The 19,473-nt window shown below is 43.9% G+C and overlaps 1 protein-coding gene across 6 annotated transcripts in view; it reads left to right on the top strand.

Moving 5' to 3' along the window:
- Positions 1-19,473, top strand: part of TBXAS1 (thromboxane A synthase 1) — a 250,185-nt gene that overhangs the window by 226,829 nt on the left and 3,883 nt on the right. For all 6 annotated transcript variants that reach the window (XM_040658534.1, XM_040658556.2, XM_040658528.1 and 3 more), the window contains 2 exons: positions 14,827-14,915; positions 17,247-17,384. In XM_040658534.1, coding sequence (XP_040514468.1) covers positions 14,827-14,915; positions 17,247-17,384 — 227 coding nt within the window. The remainder of the gene's footprint in view (positions 1-14,826; positions 14,916-17,246; positions 17,385-19,473) is intronic.

The raw sequence follows: 19,473 nt of genomic DNA, 5'->3' as shown, positions 1-19,473 counted from the left end.
TGTGTGCTTTTCCCCAGTAGTGGGTTGGGGATGTATACATGTATACATTCCCCCAGTAGTGGGTTGGGGATACAGTAGTGGGTTGTATGTATTTGGGGAGACGTGCTGTGAGAAGAAGGGAATTGGGAATTCTATGTGGAGTGAGTAAAGGGAAAACTGATCCTTCATGTGCTAATAGTCTCAGAAAATAAACCGAGGTTTTTCACTCTTGTACTGCTTTGCTGCAGGCATTTTGTGAGCAGAAAAGGGAAGCAATGCTTTATTTGTTGGTATTTTGGCAAAGCATGGCTGCCCATGGAAGACATCTGTTTAAATTCCTAACCTAGGAGAAAGAGCAGATCTGGACGAACGTTTGGGGCCACATTTTTCCAGAAGGTTCGCTTGTGTTATGTACCCATAACGACTGCAGGGACGAGTGACGGATGCCCTGAGCAGGTCTGGCCAGGGCTTTCAGCTGAAATGTGTGCTTTGTGTCCAGCACACGGGAAGGAGACCGCATTCCTGAGGAGCTCTTTTAAGGAGTGCTAAGTAAACAATAAACCTCTCCACAATGGAATTTATTCTGAGAGAATTATCCAGGGTTAAAAAAATACTCTGTGGCTTTCAGCTCTTATCTTTGTTTACCATATCACCAAGGACAGTGACCTGCCTTTGTGCCCCGATACTGAACTGTCAGCAGAGAGACAGGAAGCGTTGCTTTCTCTATAGGCTCACTGTATGGGCTTAATGAGAAGGGTAACATCGTAGCAGCGGTGGTTTTGCTGTTCGTTTTATTCTCTTTGTTGATTTCCTTCAGCAAACCTAGGTAATCTTAGAGAAGGGCCTTTGTGCTCATTTTCCGCGCTCTGTAATTTAGTGACCTTCAGATATTTAAACATTATTGAGACCGAGCTGAGCTGACAAAAGAGCCGATATCCTTTTCATTCCCTGCTGAGCCGTGCTGCCTGAAGCCTGCGGCCGCGCAGCACTGAGCGCAAGCCGTCCTCCTGCTCTGGCACACAGGGAGCGTGCCGACACCAAGCGGAGCTGCGGCTCCGTCCGTTACTGTGGTAACGTCGGGATCGAAAGCCCCACCACTTGTGGGTTACCTGATTAACAGCTCCCCTTAATGAAATGAGAAACACATGATGAGAAAATAATCAAATCGAGGAGCGCCATCCGGGCTGGAGCAGAGATGAGTTGGTAGCATTGCTTGCAAAGCATCCCCGCAGCCTCCTCTTGGCTTTGGCAAGGGCTTCTACACACCAGTGTGAGCTCCAGGGCCCTCCCAGTTGTCTGCTCAGGGATCACTTCTGGCTGGAGAAAAGAAGAGCAGCTCCTCTTACTTGGAGGAAGATAGCTACTGTTGGGGATGAGGGCAGGGTGAGGCCTAGCAGGGAGGCAGCACGGCCTTCTGCAGCACCAGCCATCACTGCCATGGTTCCCTCTTCCATATTTGAGAGGACAGAGGTGTGGGGAGCAGGGAGCATCCCAACAGGCTCTAACCTTTGTTAGAGACCCGAGGGTATCATAGATAAAAAACCTTGACAGCAGATTCCCTAAATTTCAAATTACAGCTTTTTTGTTTGTTTGTTTTTCCAAGTGTAGGAAATCAGTATTTCTTTGCCTTCAGTGTTGCTGGTCTATGGGTGAGTGTATATGCACCCATTACCACTTGTTCCCCACCCCCTCCAGCAAACATGTGTCATAAATCGAAGCTTTGATTGTGGGTTAAGTTCACTTCTTACATATAAAAAAAAATTCTGTCTACGATTTTGTTGTCCATTCAAGACTTACCTTTGTTTAGTATTATATCATTGCTAAAAGCCAATGCTCGACTTACACATGACATGAAATTTTTTAGAAAGTGGGGTCACTGTTAATACTCAGCAATGGCTTTGTATGTTGCCTTCATCAGCAGTCTCCAGGCAAGCTCATGATTTAGGTTTACCAGCCTTATTAAAAGCACAAGGGGAGAGGATGTTACTTTCCCAAATTCACTTGGAAATCTGCGTCAAGACTTGACCTCCTGACTGCAGGCCCCATGGCTTTGCTGCATAAACGTTCCTCCCTGCACTCCTCCTGCCCTCACAATACTGTGCCTGGAATCTGACCCCGTGTTTCCCAGTGTCATACTGGTATCAGCTGGATAGAAATGAAGTCTTTTGTTAACTTGTTCATTGCTTTGCAGGCAGCTTTGCTCTTCTGGTTATTAGAAGGCTGCAGCGGTGATGGGCACTGAGCTCCTTCCCCAGCTACGTATACATGCTCTCAGCAGTGTTTGTAATATCCTGCCATCTCAATATCCATCTCTTGAAGCAGAGATGAGACAAGGCTCCATTGTAAGGAATACAAAAGGGATTTTTCTATCAAGCCCACTGGAAGCAGAGAGCACGCTGCAGTCTTCCCTGGCTCTTCAGTTCCTGGCCTGTGTAGTACTGAGTAGCAAAAGTGATGACGTGCATATGTAGCATGCAGAAAAAAAGTTTTCTCACATCCTGACCTAGATAAATAGGACTTGGAATGAATTTTCTGACTTCACAGCACTGACACCTCAAATCTTCTGAGATTTAAAGATCGGATATTTTTTTTTAGTCCTTCTCATACTGTTTCAAATTGATGGATGTGTTACAGAAAATACACATGCTTACATGTGTGCGCACATAAAGAGAGGCCAAAAGTACTAATGCCGCTCTATTCTACTGCACTATAATGTGAAAGGCATTGGAGGAGAATGTGTGAGGAAAGGCAGTGGTCTGGCTCTTCTGAGCTGCATTGCAAATGCCTTGGGAGCTAAAGGAGGGAAAACTGTGAGGTTGCTTGAAGTTAGGCTGACAGGAGGCAGGTCCAAATATGTAAGAGGTGTAAAAGAACCACATCCACTTTGCAGTTCTTCCCAGTGCTTTCTCTTACGAGAGGTATGGTTCAGGCAGGATATGATCCCAAGTAACCTGTTCTCCAGCGTCTTAGTGCACCATAGGTATTATACAAATGGGACTACCAGAATGTTGTTTAAACTAGAGCAGCAAAGTTTGGATAGCAGAGATGTGCCACTGGCTTTGTGATTATCTGCTTGTTCGCTGGAAGAATTGTAGCTTTCTTTACACACATGGAGCCGAAGAAATAATAAGCACCCTTCATCAGTCAGATATTTATACATCAGGCTAGGTGTGGGAAGCATAAAGTCCTCTTTTTTTCTCTGTTTTCTTCTTGCTGATTTTCATTTTTTGCTTTTTAATTAATTTTCTTCATTTGCAGTCACACAGCTGTCTGGGCTTCAGCCATAGATAAGTGGATCTGTGTCTGACAGCGGCAACCCAAATTTATCTGTTTTTTCCCCCCCTCTTCTCCTCACTTCCTGCCTTCCCCACCCCCCGTCTCATACCCAGCAGAAACGAAATGCTATATATAGCCTCAGTGCAGTTCCCCCCCAATTACTTTGTCTGCATATTTCAACCTCGTTCTGAGCCAGGCTTTGCCAAGGTGCCAATTTTGACATTTTCAGAGGAGATTGGGTGCTTAATTCCCGAGGTCCCTCTCACAGTAATCCCCCCTAAAACACATGCCATAAAAACATGCTTGTTGTAAGGGTCAGAATACAGCCAGGATCAGCTCATGCCTGCGTGATGCTTATTCACGTGAAATTCCTGCTCTTGTAGACTCTTTTTTTTTTTTTTTTTTTTTTTTGAAGGTCTGTGTGACTTGAGCTGAGTGCTTGCAGAAGGCAGCCAAAAGGCAGGCAGGGTTGGCCCAAGGTGCTCTGCAAATGGAGCTTTACCAGCATCCTGACATTGCACAGCAAGTCTCTGCATATTTGTTTTCTATTCTTTTGAACCACCCTGCACTGAAGTCAGATGTATAATCAGAATCTATCTTTCTTTATTAAAACAACAACAACAACCAAAAAAGGGAAAAAAACCTGCTGCTAACCATGATACTTGAAAAGGTAAGACCAAAAATAAGAAACTCGGTTCAGAAGCCAGAAGGCAAGTGAATTTCAAAATTTTATGATTTGCCATAAATCTCATGTTTTCCAGCCAGTTTCTAAGTATACTGAGACCTAGCTCATGTTTGAGCAATCAGAGCTGGTAGAGTTCTGAGTGTGCCTAGCTGTTCTCATGTGTGACCAGGCCCTTACAGGAAAAGCCTGCAGCTGTGCTCCATCTTTGTACTCCTAGAAAATCTCTCTCTCCAAATTAATCCATCTATAGGCACCCGTAGATCTTTGTGCCACTATTTGTGCTAAAAAAGGGCAAAGGATACAGTATTTTATGTGGGCAAAATTGCAAGTGAACTCCCTGCAGACTGCTATGGCTTTTGGGTTTTCTGGCTTAAAAGTGCTCTTTTGTGCTGAATGATTCAGCAAACGTCACTTTATGGAGGTCACATTTGTGTCTCAGTAGCCTCTGGATTAAATGCGCTTCACTTTGGGGCCGGCTGACTTCCAGATGAGTATCCCTGCATTGACTGGGCTCTCCCAGATCTCCATGCTGCACCCCAGAGCTTTTGTGATGTCGTGCAAGGCAGACCTTTGAAGAAGAGGAAGATAAAAGAGCAAGTCTCAAGGTAGCATGGCCATAATGACAGCACAGAGGTGAGGTGTGAAGTATTGCAAAAATAAGAGTCTCCTTGGAACTATGGAGAGGTAAATGAGTGAGATGGCCAGGGACTTATAGAGGACAGATGGGGTTCAAGAAGCAAAAATATCCCTGAGAAGCCAGAGAGAAAGAATAGCAATTGGTCTTCACACCAGGATCATTGTGAGACTGTGAGGTAATAAATAAATAAAGGCTAAAGCATCTTACTCATAAAGCAAAAGAAATCATGAGCAACACTTTCCATTTGTGTTACCCATAAAGCCTTATATCATCTTAAAATGTGCTAGACATGACCTTGTTCGGATTACAAATGAATTCTGTATTTCCTCACTACTGACCGTGTGATTTCATCCTCCTTTTTGAGTTGTTTCTCTTTCTTTGCACTGACGTGTGCTCAGTGGTTACTCTGTACGCTCAGAAGGCTCCCGACCAGTAGTAGCATGCAGTGCCCCGTGACAAAGATGCACTTTCTGGGCTCTGTTCTTTCTTGGCACAGATTCCACTGACCGTGTGCTTTGGGATGGTGCTAAAGGAGCCCACTAGACACGTGGCCTCCTGAACAGAGTGCTGTTCTTTTATAGTCTCTTCTCCAGTGTTCATCTTTAAACGTCAACAAGACGTTTGGTTTCTCAACAAGTCTTAGTTTCTCTTTTTTGCTTCTTGCCTTCTATTTCATTTTTTGTGGAACATTTAGGTGCTGGTAATTGCAGAAGAATTCTGAATAAAAAACATACCTTTGCTTTTACTTGCTGTGATTAAGGACAGGGAAGATCTCCTGGGGGAGGTCTCAGTGGAGTTTGTCACTGTCCTTTCTTTGATTGGAAACCTTCCCACGATCTGGGTACAGATTGAGTGTCATTGTAGAGATCCAGTTGGCCCTCAGATAACCTACTGTGCCTATCAGTGTAATCAGGACCAAGTCATTGTGTGAAGTAAATCATAAACAGATGGACAGCCGTGCCATGCTGCTCTACAAAGGGCAGAGGAAAGCAAAGACACAAACTGGCGCCAGAACATGACACCACGATGGCTTCACTAAATCTAGGCATGAACAGGCTTGGAGAAATTTCTATGTTCCCAGATGGAGAAGACAGAGAGCAAAGGGAGAAGGAAGAGAAATCCTTGACTAGGCGTCTGTCGGGATGCATTGCAGACAGCTTTATCTGAATATCTAGAGGGGCTTATCATAGGATGGTGCCTTGGAAGCTGTGTGCCCGTGCTTGCAGCCAGCTCCCTACTGAGCTTGGGGACATGAGTTTTGGACTGGCATCTAGTTTGTGGGTTTTTTTAAAGATCTTCTTCATGCTTTGGAGAGAAAAGTCACAAAAGCTGTTTTAAGTGCTATCCATTTTTTTTTTTGCCATAGCAATTGTAAATTGCTTTGTTATACCCATGGCAGTCAGTACATTCCAGAAGGAGCAGAAGAGGAAAAGACATAAAATAGCTTTGGTCAGAAAATAAGTTTTTACCCTTTTTCTCTCAATTTTTCAGCTAAAATGTGAGGATTTGCAACAGGTGCAGACTTTACCCTCCTGTAGAAGGACATCCTCTAAAATTTGATGTTGGGGCTGGGCATGGCAGAAGTCACATTGCCAGTCAATAAATGAGGCAGCAGGATGAGGGCACAGGTCCTACTTAGGAAGGAGGGTCAGTCTGTGCTAGCACTGTCTGGATGGAGAGAAAAGGGAACTGGAAGCAAAGAGTTGCCTCGTGAACTGGGTGTAACTGCACTCCTTGGCTCAAAGGCTCCGTATGGCTCATCAGCTTTAATTCACGTGTTAGAAAATAATTTCTCCCTTTGGCTCTGATACTTCACTGTGCAGACAGTAAAGCAAGAAGGGTTAAGCTGTTACCTGAATTAGGTAGGAAGTGCAGGAGTCTACGGTAAGGAATTGTAACTTTGACACCTGAAAAGCTTCTTTACTTTCTGCACTTTTAGTACCACCAGTTTCTCAAGGACAAGCTCAGCCCTGAATTACAATCTGGGCAGCTAAAAACAAACAAAGCTCCTTTTTGTTGAAGATGTATTTAAATGCTGCGCAACGGATTTTTTGTTTTTTGGTCATTTTAAGTCTAGGCATTCAGAGCAGCATTTGCCTTCTTACTCACAGTAGTCAGATTGAGGCTAAAAAAAAAAACCCAGGCTACTTATGCAGGCTGGCCCTGGTGGGCACTCGATTCTGCTGGTCGGGAATTGTTGGCTTCAGTCTTCAGCACTTCTGCTGGCCCCTTGTGTGCATGAAGGGAGTATTTACCAGGAGCACCTCACACATGCGTTTGGAAGATGACCAACTAATTAATGCTTGCTAAATGCTTCGCAAGCCTCAAGGGAAAAGCAACTATGGAAAGGCAAAGTTTTATTATTGTTGCGCTGCACTTAATGTACATAAACTGTTTTCAAGGCATCAGGCACTACATAAATGTTGCATGGTATTAAAACTGACCTGCCCTTGTCAGAGCAAATAATAATTATGCTGAGTGATGGGAGAATCTTGCAGTTTCTTTGTTATGAGTGTTTGCCTGTTTACTAATTCAGAAAAGGTCTCATCCAGCAGCTGCTAAAGCCAATGAGTTAAGCAGCCACTGGCTCAGGCCCATATTTAAGTATCTGCAGAAGGGTGAATTACCAGAGTCATTCATTTTGCGTAAAGCTCTGCTCTCCTTGTAGGTCAACCTGTGCTCTCTAGGGCATCTTTCCCAAAACTACATACTCAGGCCTGAGTCATCTCTCAGTCCATAAGGCTGCTAAGCATACTAAGCTGTAGAGATGAATGACCAATGAGGACCTCACTACTCAGCCCATGTAGTAGTGTCTATTTGCAGCATGAAAATTCGTGGTGATGTCTTTTAATATAAATATAACGCGAGGAAATGAACATTTGATTAAACTAAACACACGGGCCTTTTATATGCGAGGCCCTAATTTAAAGCACTGTCACCTCCATATAGAAAATACCAGTTGGAGCAGGAATGATTAAATTAAATCATCTGGCTCTTATGTGATACCATTAATGTCTGCTGAGAGGGAAGAAATTCCCTCCTCTTTATTCCTGTAGATCTGCAGCAACCACCAAGGGACACTTCTATAGCAGGCAGGATTAAGTCTTGCACGAACTTCAGTGCTTAATGTGCTTTGGACTGGTGACATGCCCTTCGGACAGACCTACCCCAGTTTTATAATTCTCTTTCTCAGCCTGTTGGGCCTCTGGCACTCCTTTCTCCTGCTTAATTTCCTCCTTGCCTCCCTCCCACTGGGATACTTCACCATTCAGAATTTCTGCCACCCAAGTAGAAATTTTGATTGTGTCAGACAAGTGTTGAAAGAGTCTTTGGAGTCTCAGTGGGCTGAGGTGAGCTGAGGGACAGAGAACCAGGGGGGTTTCCGGGGGCTGAGTGCTCTTTAAGGAGAAGGAGGTGAGAAATGGGCAATCCCTGTGCCTCTGATGAGTTTAGCCCTCTACAGTGAGCAGCCACAGATGTACCACAGCCACACACAGCTGGAGTTGGGCGCTGATTGCATGCAAGTAGGGAAGCACTTCTGGAGAGGAGCCGCTCTTCTCCACCAAACTTACTAAAATAAAACAAAATGAAGTAAAATAAAATAAAATAAAATAAAATAAAATAAAATAAAATAAAACAAAATAGAAATAGGTCTAGCAAGGGCATTTGCATATTAAACATATCCTGACTGGGCACTGTCAGTGCACAGGGCCTGCCCATTCCTTTGTGGCACTGCAGAGCCCCGGATGCCCATTCTCACTTCCCGGTATTTGCTCTTTTTGTACTGAAGGACACCCACTTCTCTTGGCACTGGAGTCTGGGACCAGGTGGGGCTGACAGATTCCCAAAACCAGCATTGATGTACATTTATTTTCTCCTCTCTTTTATTTTGTAGTTTGACTCACAAATGATTTTTCTAACAATTTTCTTCTTTTGTTGCTTTTGTGTCAGATCCTCTACCTGATGGCACTCACTCTGTTCTTGCTGATCACCATGTGTCAGTAGTAACGTAGGTGGCAGAGAATTTCTGACTGTTTTGGTTACAGACTTGTGTTTATCTGTTTGGTTTGGGGGCACTGTTCAGTTTCAGGAAATATTTTTATCTCGCAGAAGTTTCGTTGCAAACAGTGATGCTATGAAGGCCTTATTTTGGCACCAAAATAGCTAGCGGAGGTAGTACAGGTCTGCCTTCTGTCAAGAGCTCAAGCCTTTGATTTGAAAAGCAAAGTAGCATTAAAGGCAGTTGACATTGGTGTAACCTTATACTTTCTGGCTCTTTCCCCAGCGCTGTTGGGTGCATACTTAGAACCACATTTTCCTTTCCTTTACAGTGATACAACCCCAGGGAGATGTGTGGATTTGCACTAAAGTAATGGAGGGAATTTGGCTGCAAGGCCTGCGTGTATTGTGGTTACTGGTGTATAAGAGGCGTGCCAACCTTTCCCACCACCTCTGAACTTGGCCTGTGAATCAGCACCTGCCTTTCTCTCTGCTGCTGTGATCTGTATGGCGATGGACGGGGCAAGAGGTAGCAGTGGAAGCCTCAAAAGGGAAATGTGAAGGGTGGAGAAAAAGGAGGCGTGAGGCAGGTTCTTTGAACAAAAGGCTGTAAGGTTGTATTTGTTTGGCAGGCATGGTCTTTAGGAGGAGCTGGGAGGCGTTGAAATGCCTGATGCACTGAGTGCTGAAGTTTGAGTGCTGGTGCAGTTTGGGAAGTGCCTTGAGCCAAGTAATGCTCCAGTTCAAAAAAGCAGTCAGTGCCCCACATTCACCAAAGGTGGGGATGAGATCATGCTGCATTTCTATGGAATGATCAGCTGAGCAGATGAGAGGTGATGGTGAACCCACGTAGGACAAAGAAGCGCAGGGAAAACTTGAGAGTACATGATTTTGATGGCTTTTATTCATTTCATAGAATCATACAGTGGCTTAGGTTGGAAGGGACCTCAAAGATCATCTAGTTCCAACTCCTTTGCCACAGGAAGGGTTGCCGACCGCTAGATCAAGCAATAGATCATGTCACTCAGGGCCTCGTCCAGCTTTGAACACCTCCAGGGCTTCTGAAAACGCAGGTATGAAGGGCTGGGACTGAGGAACTTTAATGTTCATTTCAGAGAGAATGATGAGAAGGCATAATGATGCTGGTGAGACTTTAGTGCTACAAAGATGTGCTGTAAAATTTGAGAGGAGAGGTGCTAGGCAGCTTAGGAGGCCTCTTGATACATCTTAATCTGGAAATGAGACTTGTCCTATTTTTCCTTCCTGCACCTTGTTCTCAGTCTGTAATGAAGAACTGAATATTTTGCCAGAAAAGTAAAAAAAAAAAAAAAAAAAAAAAAAAAAGCAGCAAAGAAAAAAAAAAAAGCCTTAATCTGTAGGCCTCTGGGCCAGTGGACACTTGGTAATTTTAGGTACACTATTCTGTATCTTAAAACAGTGCCTCTTCAAGAAACAGATGCACTGCCTCTGTCCTGCCTGCCTTCTGAGGCTAGGGGGCTTGGGAGCTGCAGGTCCCTTTTCCCCAGCAGCAAGGGCTGGTTCTGCTCGGTGCCGTGCTTCAGGATGACATCTCGTTCAGCAAATAGCAGAGAGAGATTTTGCAATAGGTATCTTATGATGACTGCCTTAAGTGGTTGGGCTTCTTCTTCTTTTTTTTTTTTTTTCAGTATATGATCCAAGTTCTGAGGCTGAAGCCAAGAAATCTTACTTGGGCAAATTTGTCGCTGCTTCACTGCCTTCGTAGGGAGGTTATTGTGAAAGCGGTACGACTTAGGCAAGCTTTCTTTAAGCAAGTTGCAGATAGGCATTTGTTGAACCACCCCAACCCTTTTTTCATTGATCTGTAGCTTGGGTGCTGCCCTGTCCCTAACCTTTCCTGTCTTGATGCGGTTGCTAGAAAGGCTGTCACAGAGCAACTCTATCTTCGCGCAGCATTCTAGCGTTTCTCCCCCTCTCCCAGGCTAAGCATGGCAAACAGGCTGTCACTCTCTTGGTGGATTAGCAGCTCCTTGCAGTGACCAAAGAAAGGTCAAAACCCCACACAGATTCTTTGATCTATCAGCAGCTTTTGATCCATTCGATCAAGAAACATCATTGTCCTGTTTGTAAATACTGACTGGCTATGTGCTCAACAGCTCTTTTGGAATTTGGGCAGGAGGATGAGTGAGATTCACCGGAATTATGCTGGTTTGTTGCTGACTCACCTTCTCCTATCCTGTTGCTTTCCTAGGTCTACATTTGTGGGAGGGCTGATGTGGGCTGTGCAGCTCTATGTGCACAGATAACTCATGGATCTGCATCTGCACTTAAGCAGATGTATGCATCATCCCTCTGACATGGGTGCTGTCACAGTCACACCTGCCCATGAGATGTTTGATTTGGATTGCAACTTCTCCGAAACCACAGCTGGTCCAGCCCCAGCTCGTGACTCAGCAGCATCAGTTGTGAGGAATGTGGTCTCCGCAGCCTTCGCTGCTTCCAAATCAATTTCAAGTGCATGTCACACTCTGTCAGCTACATAGAATTTTCTCTGATTTTTTTTTTGTTTCTGGCTGCTGAGTGCCACCAGACCATGACCAATAGGGTAAGTGGAAATCTTGTATTCACTGATGAGTGCTTGGATTACCATTCCCAAAACGGAGGTGATAGGGAGGATCTGTGCCTTTCTTGACATCTACTTGGGGGAAAATTTGATATCTTGTCTTAAAATGTTGCTTAAGATAGGTTCATGCTGGACGTTGTATGGAAGCAGCCAAGGTGCAGGCATATGTTCCCTTCTGCTGACTTGGCTGTGGTGTCTGTAGCCACAGCCAGCAAAGAGAAGCGAGCAACTGGGAACAGTAACATCTCAAACTGCAGCAGAAAGATTGGCCAGACCTCTCATGTCAGCACTTTGATTCCCTTGGTGCTCGTTGAAGAACTAAAAGTTAACTGAGGGTGGTGGCAGAAAATAGGTTTGCCTGCCTTGAAAACGCTAAAGCCAAAACTGAAAAGCAGAGGTGGATCTGAAGGCAGTTATCTCTCTTGGAACTTCTATGGGGATTAAAACATGCATCATTCTTGTAGCATGTAGAGAATTTTATAATCACGGCTAGTATTTTGCTGCAGGGTCCTCTGTGGGGTTAGGAATTAATTTCCCACCTTTTTCTAGGGATTTGAAGCCTGGGTTGTGCTGCCAGACATAAAAGAGAATTTGTAGCCAAAACAGACATTTGCTGGACCTCAGAAGTGAGTCATTTGCCTGGGATGGGTGAAGGCGTACCACCACCCCTCTGGAAGTCAAAAAGGGGGAAGAGGCACAAAGAGAAATGCCACAAGATTTACATGGCTGTTCCACTTCCAAGTCAGCAGGGAGAGATACTACAGGGCTTTGCAAAGCGTCAGACAAACTGCTGTGCAAAGCAGTGGCTGCAAAATTAAAATACAGAATATTTCATTACCTGCAGTGTGGTGCCTCCTTTCTCCCCCCACATCTCTACTTGTTGCAGAATGAAATCTCTTTGTTAATGAAAATATACCCCATTCTGAGTAAAAGCCAACGTTGAAATATTTTTGGAGGGGGTTAAAGTGGCAACTTTGCACAGCAGCCCCCTTTCTCCCCAGCAAATCTGCCAGCATTTTAAAGATATAAATAGGGACATGTGGGGAGAAAGGCAAATTTAAGTTCTTTTGAAATGTGCTTGGCTAAAGGAATAATTTGAAGAGAGGGAGTGGAAAAACAAATGGAAAATATTTTCTTTGACAGGAAGAAAAAAAGAAGTGGCAAAATGTCCTTCCCAAATAGGGATACTTGGCTGGTGTGTACTTTACACAGCCCTGGGTCAGACCTTACAAACAACGACTAAATTAGGTTCAGTTACTTTGATGTTAAAAGCATGGAAGTGCCAATAATTAAGCTGCATCAGATGTAGGAAATGACTGATGTGTCTGCCATGCTCATGATAGCTGAGTTCACTGTGCTGCCATTTGACTGACCCCTTTTTCTGTATGTAAGCAAAAGGAATTTTCTTCCAAGGAAAATCAGTTGGTTTTGCACTTTTGTTTTGTTCTCTAAACTGCTAATCCCCTGAAGGTATAGAACCTATTTGAAAGAGCAAATCAAAGCTCACGTAATTTAGTGTTATATTATTTGTTGATGTATGGTTTGATTTAGTGGCTACTTATTATATCAGGTTACCATATAATTATCTTAATTATTGACTCCAGAAGTAAGTAGAGGGATTATGAGAGAGGCAAGAAGGCCCAGTGGATAGCGCATGGCTCAGGGAATCAAACACATTGTGGTGTGGTCTTGGATTCACCGCTCACTCATTTGACCTGGACTCATTTCTCAGCTGTGAGAGGCAGTGAGAGCAGGAATGGGGCTGAAGTGGGGACTCGGGATTTGGGGAGATGCGGGAGAGCAGGAGAAAAAGCAGAGGGGAGAAAAGAACAAATACACACCACAGCATGCATTTGCATTAAAGCCCACGGTGCCTGTGCTGCCATGGAGAACGACAGTGTGGCCATTGAGTCTGATTGTGCTTTATGTCCAGCCTCTGCTACCCATCTCCTGTGTGAGCGTGGGCATGGCAGGCAGCCCCTGAACTTCATGTCCCCTTCTGCAAAACAAGAACGATAAAATCACCCTCCTGCCTTTGCTCTTATATAAATTACTGGAGTGCAGCTCCTAGCCCAGGCTGCAGTCGTGGTTCTCATGACATTGCTGCTATTTGTGTGTTTGAGTCTCTTTGTCTGATAACCATTGACTTAAGTCGAAGGTTTGAGTTAATAGGCACTGCTGCAACATGAAAAACAGCATTGAAAAGCTGTCAGGGCAGTCTGTACTTCCTGTATTGATAATATTTGGCATATACTGACAAAATACTTCATATATTGACAAGATGAGTGGCATCTTCTTTTCTCTGTGAGAAGAGCAGACACTGGTTCTGCTCAGCATGTGCAAATTTTTGTTCTCTGTTTTTGCTTTTGCTCTCCTGAGCCGAAAAAAAAAAATGAGGATAATAGAATGTATCTATTTCCTTCCTAGAAAAGATCAGTTGATGTGAAATGGTGCATGGTGGCTTAGTTCTGAATAAGTGGGATACCCTAATCCAGCAAGGTATCCTCGCTCTATTGTACGTCTTTTCTGCATACCATCTGGAGCTGCTCTCTGCTTAGTATTTGCAGTATGTACCATATGTTTTTGCATGAAAATTCAATAAAATATGCATTATACATGAAAAGTGCTGTAGTAAATAAAGGAAGGATGGAATCCAGTCCCCTTTGTGAACGGCAGGGGCCCCAAATCTTCATAAAAGGTTTAGTCTACTCTGACGTCTGTGCTTTTCTCCAATTTACCCCGTGTCAGTCTTTAGGAGATGCTCTAATTTAAAACAAAACTTCTCTCCCGACGAGGTTAGATGTACTTTGGCTGCCCTCTGCTGAGAACACTGAATAATGACGGGGAAAACATCCTTTTTTTCTGAGGAAGGTAGCAGGGAGAAATTATCTGTGCGTCTGTGTGCTGAGCTGTGTCTCAGCAGCTGTAGATCATCCTCGGTTTGCTGTCTCTTGCTGCCTGTCAAAGGGCGAAGCCTTCAGAACTACACTGTAGTTTGGGTCGCGGTGCTGACTGTGTGTTTTCATGGGTTGGGAAGTTCTGTTGGCTTATGAAAATGCGGGCTCTGGCATTTCCCACCATGCAAAATTTAGCAGTGTTACACAAGGCATGGACATGCAAAGGAATGGATTTCACACCTGCTCGGTGTCCTGGTGCCATCTCCCACCCCTCCACAGACCTTTCAGGGCTCTGGCACTTTGGGAAAGGGCAAAGCGTTGGCTCCAATATCAACAAAAAATAACTGATGTGTTGTTTCTTAGGAAGAAAGTGCTTTGCCACACTGCTGGTCTTGGAAGGGAATGGAGGTCCAGTGCGGATCTCAGTGCATGAATAAAACAATATGACTGCTGGAGCTATTATTGCTTTCCACAATGCCCTATTTTAAATACTCGCTAGCAAGTTGATTTATTATTATATCTTCAGCTGGGCTGCACACCAAAGTGTTTTGATGATGAAAGGAATGTTATACACACATTTAATTACTGCCCACATTTTTGTATAATTTTATCGTTTAGTCTTTTAGATGAGACTTCGAGTTCTACAGGAAAAATGCCCAATGAAAAATAGATGATTTAAAAGCTAATCTGGGATGAGTTTGGCACGCCAGTGTGAGAAAATGCAACTGTTCCTTTCTTCCTGCTTTTTCAGATGATCACCGATTATCAAAATGTACAGGAGCTCCCTTACCTGGACATGGTGATTGCAGAGACATTACGCATGTTTCCACCTGCATTCAGGTACCTTTTTTTTCCCCCCACTTCTGATTCGGCAGGGTAGATTTCCAGCTATATAAAATGGAAATCTACTCTTGGAAGACCAACGTGCTCTTGGTCTCCGTGCCAACATCAATACTGCTTGTGCATTTGGAAGATATAATGTGGCCTATTGAAGGAAAACTGGCTCATCCTCGTATTTCTAAAGCAGCTTTTTTGCAACAAATTGGCCAAGATTGCTCTCTTGCCGTTCTTCACATCCCGTAAGTTTAGAGGACAGAGCCATTCTGCAGCAGAACTGGCCTGAGAAAGCCAGATGGTGCTGCTTTGGTGCACTTCATGGGCGGGGAGCAAAGAATGACCCTGGATGAGTGACCTTCTAGTCAATAAGTCTTTGGAAGGTTTGCACATGCGGAAAACTGAACTCAATTTTACATGTGTTTAACTTGTACCCTCCCTGTTTTACACTAACACTGTGCTATAATAATATCACTAAGCAAATGGCTACATCCATTAGATTTTTGAAGTTTCTTCCCAACCCACCCACAAATAATATTACTCAGTGAACTGAAAATGAAGGGGGAAATAAATCACAAAATAAATTACAAAACCATTTGATTGTTGAATTTTCAGGTTCTCACAGGCGTAAATGTTAAGAGCAGAACATTACAAAGCAGCCAGCTTGTTGTGCTGCTTATTGTTAAGCTGGGAGGAAATTTCAGATGACTGGAAAAGAGCCAAAGCTGAGCTTACTTTGACAGCCTTTGGAAAACTTGCCCCTCAGTTGCAATCACCTTAAAATTAAATAAGCTTAAAATCACATTCCTTTTATACATTCCCAAAGATTACAGTGCAAGGTTTTTCCACGGGCATCTGCAGGATTGCTCAGAGAGTAAATGTCAAAGATACTTGCTCATGGATGAGATAACTGAGCTTTAGTGTGTTATACATGGTATACAAGTGGAAATTGTTTCAACAGTTAAAGCATCAGGGATCTTTGGGTTTCAGCTGAACCACAGGGAAACAATCAATGTTTGTCCAATAGGAAACAAAATGAGAATGGAGCAAAGTTGTTCTGAAGTTTCCGCTGGTGTTGTCAGTGGTGTTTATTGATCTGGCTTTTACTCTGATGGATGAGCAGTGGATAGGACAGCCCTGTGCCTTGGAAAGATGTTAGTTGCCTATGACAAGGATAATACAGTATTCAGGAGAGTATCCAGTAGCAGCCAAGCATTCTATAAAATGAGGTCCTTTAAAAAAAAATAATTTACTAGCTGGAGAACTTTCTTCCACAAAACTCACATTTCCACTGTCACCAAATTCTTGTGAGGATGAGAGGGATGGCTTGTCAATGTGTTTCTTAATGTGTCAGTGTTTTGTTCCAGGTTTGGAATCTCTGCTATTTATTTGTCTATAGGAGAGAAACTGAGTGACAGTGAGGAAAGAATGTGTCTCTGTAATAGCACTTGACTGACAGCTCTGAAACTGAAATCTTCATTCAACTCCTTTGGCTCAGTGTGGGGAGCAGCAGTGGGAGCCCCAGTGCTCCCAGCTGGTGCTGGGCTGGAATCTGCAGCAACCCTCCAAGCTCCAAGAGATCCAGATTGGGATCTGCCGCTGCACACATGCACACTTGCCCAGCATTCCTGCAAGGTTTGCAGACCCAAACTCAGACTTGGCAGGCTGCCTGTCTGGGCCACATTGTCACAGTGAGGTTCCTGAGGACAGTCCCATTCTTTGCAGGCCACTGTGGGTTGGGAGGAAGCTGGAGAGCTGTGCTGCTGACTTCTTGCCTGTCCTTGATGAGTGCACATGAACTGCAGTTGCTCAAAGGCTTGTGAATTGATTGCATTTCTGTAACAGCAGTAGAGCACTTAGCCCTAACATTAAAACCAACCCTTGCTAAGATTCAGGTGTTGCCCTAAAGTGGGGGCAGCTGAATAAACTAAAAAAAACCCTCTATTTGATATAACTTTTCCTGAAGGCAGAACGGTATACTCTTTCTACCTGTTATCAGAGAAGACTGGCACATTCCATCTGCTGCTTTCATAAAAAAAATGAGTCTGAAGCTGACTTTAGCAACACCTTTGCAGTTCAACAGCTTAGCACTTCTGAAGATCATAAGCAACCAGATCTGTGAAAAGGGCAAAAGTTAGCCAGCTGGGCTGGGGCTGTGTGCTTCTAGGTAGGTGGAGACGATTGTAACCTGAGAAGAAAAGCAAAGATTGCTTTATTTAAATACTGGGAAAGGGTTGCCCGCTAAATTGTGGGGTCAATAAATGAATTTTATGGTTCCCTCCTGCTGTGTTTTTACCTGTATTAATCATCTGGGATACATGACACTTGCTGTTGCAGGTTCACTCGGGAAGCAGCTAAGGACTGTGTGGTGCTGGGACAGCGTATTCCTGCAGGGGCTGTCATTGAAACTGCAGTTGGACATCTCCACCACAACCCAGAGTTCTGGCCAGAGCCAGAGAAATTCATTCCTGAAAGGTATGTTGTGTATGCTTTCCATTCTTAAGCTGAAGTCTTTATTAAGACAAGTTTAGACCAAAAACCTGCTTTTAATGATGTTGGAATGCATTTAGGGTGGGCTGGGCACAGGTCCCCAGCCTGTCCAGTGGGGGCATCAGGTACTGTTGCTTCTTCACAGCTGCAGCCTCCTGTAATTCACCTGGAACAGTATTTTGTTAAGCATATCACAGTTTAATTTAGATCCTAAAATACATTATTTCTACCAGATTAGACAACTGGTGATAGTGGTGCTTCCTGGAGATAACGCAAAGTCTGGTCAACAGCTGAAGCAGGCTTCGGGTTTTCAGATGTTTCCAAATCAGTTGCTTCAAATACTGTCACTTCTGGGCATGGAAATTCTGCAGTGAGGCAGTATGTTCACTGGCACGAAGCTGCACAGGAGCCTCATCCAGCTCCTGGCTAATTTGGAGCAGTCTTTCCACTGGAGATCTTGTAATAGTTTGGGAATGCTGTGAGTGGGGAACCTATCCCATCTCCTGCTGGGAATATTCTCTCTGTCCATAAGCTGGGATCCTGGCTTCTCAGCTCTGCTTAGCAAGATGTATTTTCACATGGAACATTTATTATGTTCAGCTACAAGGACTGCTGACAAGTTGTCTTTTTGTACCCCGCAGCTGCTGCACTGAGCTTACAGGGAGGGCCCACAGAGCTTTAGCTTTGTGGTGCTGTGTGGAAGCACAGTTTTGTTTTGTGCGCAGCTTTATTTTAAGCTGTTTTGTGGGCAGCTATATTTTAAGCTACTGCCGTGCTGAAAAGTCTACTAAGAAAGAACGTGTATATTCTGCAAATAATGGTGTGATGCAGGCAGCCCAAAGCTGTCTTTGCTAGCTGGTCAACATGTGTGTTGTAGGTGGGTTTGCCCAATGGATTTCTTCTGGAGCAAATCTTGACATACACTGTACCAAGCACCTCAGGTCATGAAGAAGAGCAATATGAAAATAATACAAGCTCAGAGCTCTTGTTAGGCAGGAATCTTAGCAATAACTGGAAGTCTAGAGTGGGTTTTTTGTTGCTTTATTTTTTTTAACGTTTATCTAGAAATGTTGTCACTGTTCACTGCCTTAACGGTGCACAATGAGGTAAAATGGATAGTGAGGACTGAAGACCCCTTGACTCAGCATGCAACAGTCAGCAGTGCTCAATACGTGAGGTATGGTCCTTCCATACCAAATTTGGGGATCTATGTACTTTCTACGGTAGTATTTCAATCTAATTTAGGGTATCTAAGCATGGGGATAGAGTTAGCAGAAATACATTGTTATTTTTTTCCAAACCTCAAAATAGGATGTATTACTTTTCATTTCTAAATCCTGCAAGAGCTTGTTGGACCTTAGTAGTCTGAAGTTCTTGAAGACCGTATGTAAGTGAGCAAAAGATTTTCAAGGATTACCCTGAAGATGAAAACCAGAACTTTTATTGGCATGCTGTGGTGGAAATGCTAAGTCAGGGCTTGAAGCAGTGATTGAGCACCTGGTGGGAAGGCAGGACCAACCCAAGGGAGCTCAGGTGCATGCAATGTTCCTGAGTGACCAGAAGGGGTGGAGCCAGGAGTGACCCCTTCCCAGACCTTATTTAAAGGTTGGCAGTGGAGGTGAGGGTATCTTGCTGGAGATCCCTGCTTACCTGAGGCCTTCTGAAGGTAAACAGTTTCTTTCCTTTATTTCTGTGCCCACAGCTGTAGTGTTTGAGCAAATCCTCACTTGCTATGGCCTGGGACCTTGCCACTCCGCTGTTATTGTTGTGCTTTCTATTGTGTTACAGCATCCAGAACTGAAAAAGTTCTCTACGACCAGGACACCTCTGAACACTCTATGACCTGAGGGGACTATGTAGATTTCTGGGATAATTTCACCTCTGTGTCTAATATACAGCCAATTTTGTAGACAATGACTATTGCTCATATAGATGTTTTGTTTCCTTCTTTGTGAGGGGTAGGGGAAGAAAATCCTAATTTCTAATGAATTGTTCAAGTATTTTTAAGATAGGTAGTTGATGCAGACCTGTGTACAGGCTACCACGTTAACATTTACTCTGGTAAATAAATTGG

Source organism: Gallus gallus, chromosome 1 (genome assembly GCF_016699485.2).
Source record: "Gallus gallus isolate bGalGal1 chromosome 1, bGalGal1.mat.broiler.GRCg7b, whole genome shotgun sequence".
Lineage (NCBI taxonomy): Eukaryota > Metazoa > Chordata > Aves > Galliformes > Phasianidae > Gallus > Gallus gallus.
Note: the sequence above shows the minus strand (reverse complement) of the source record. Positions and strands in the feature narration are given on the sequence as shown.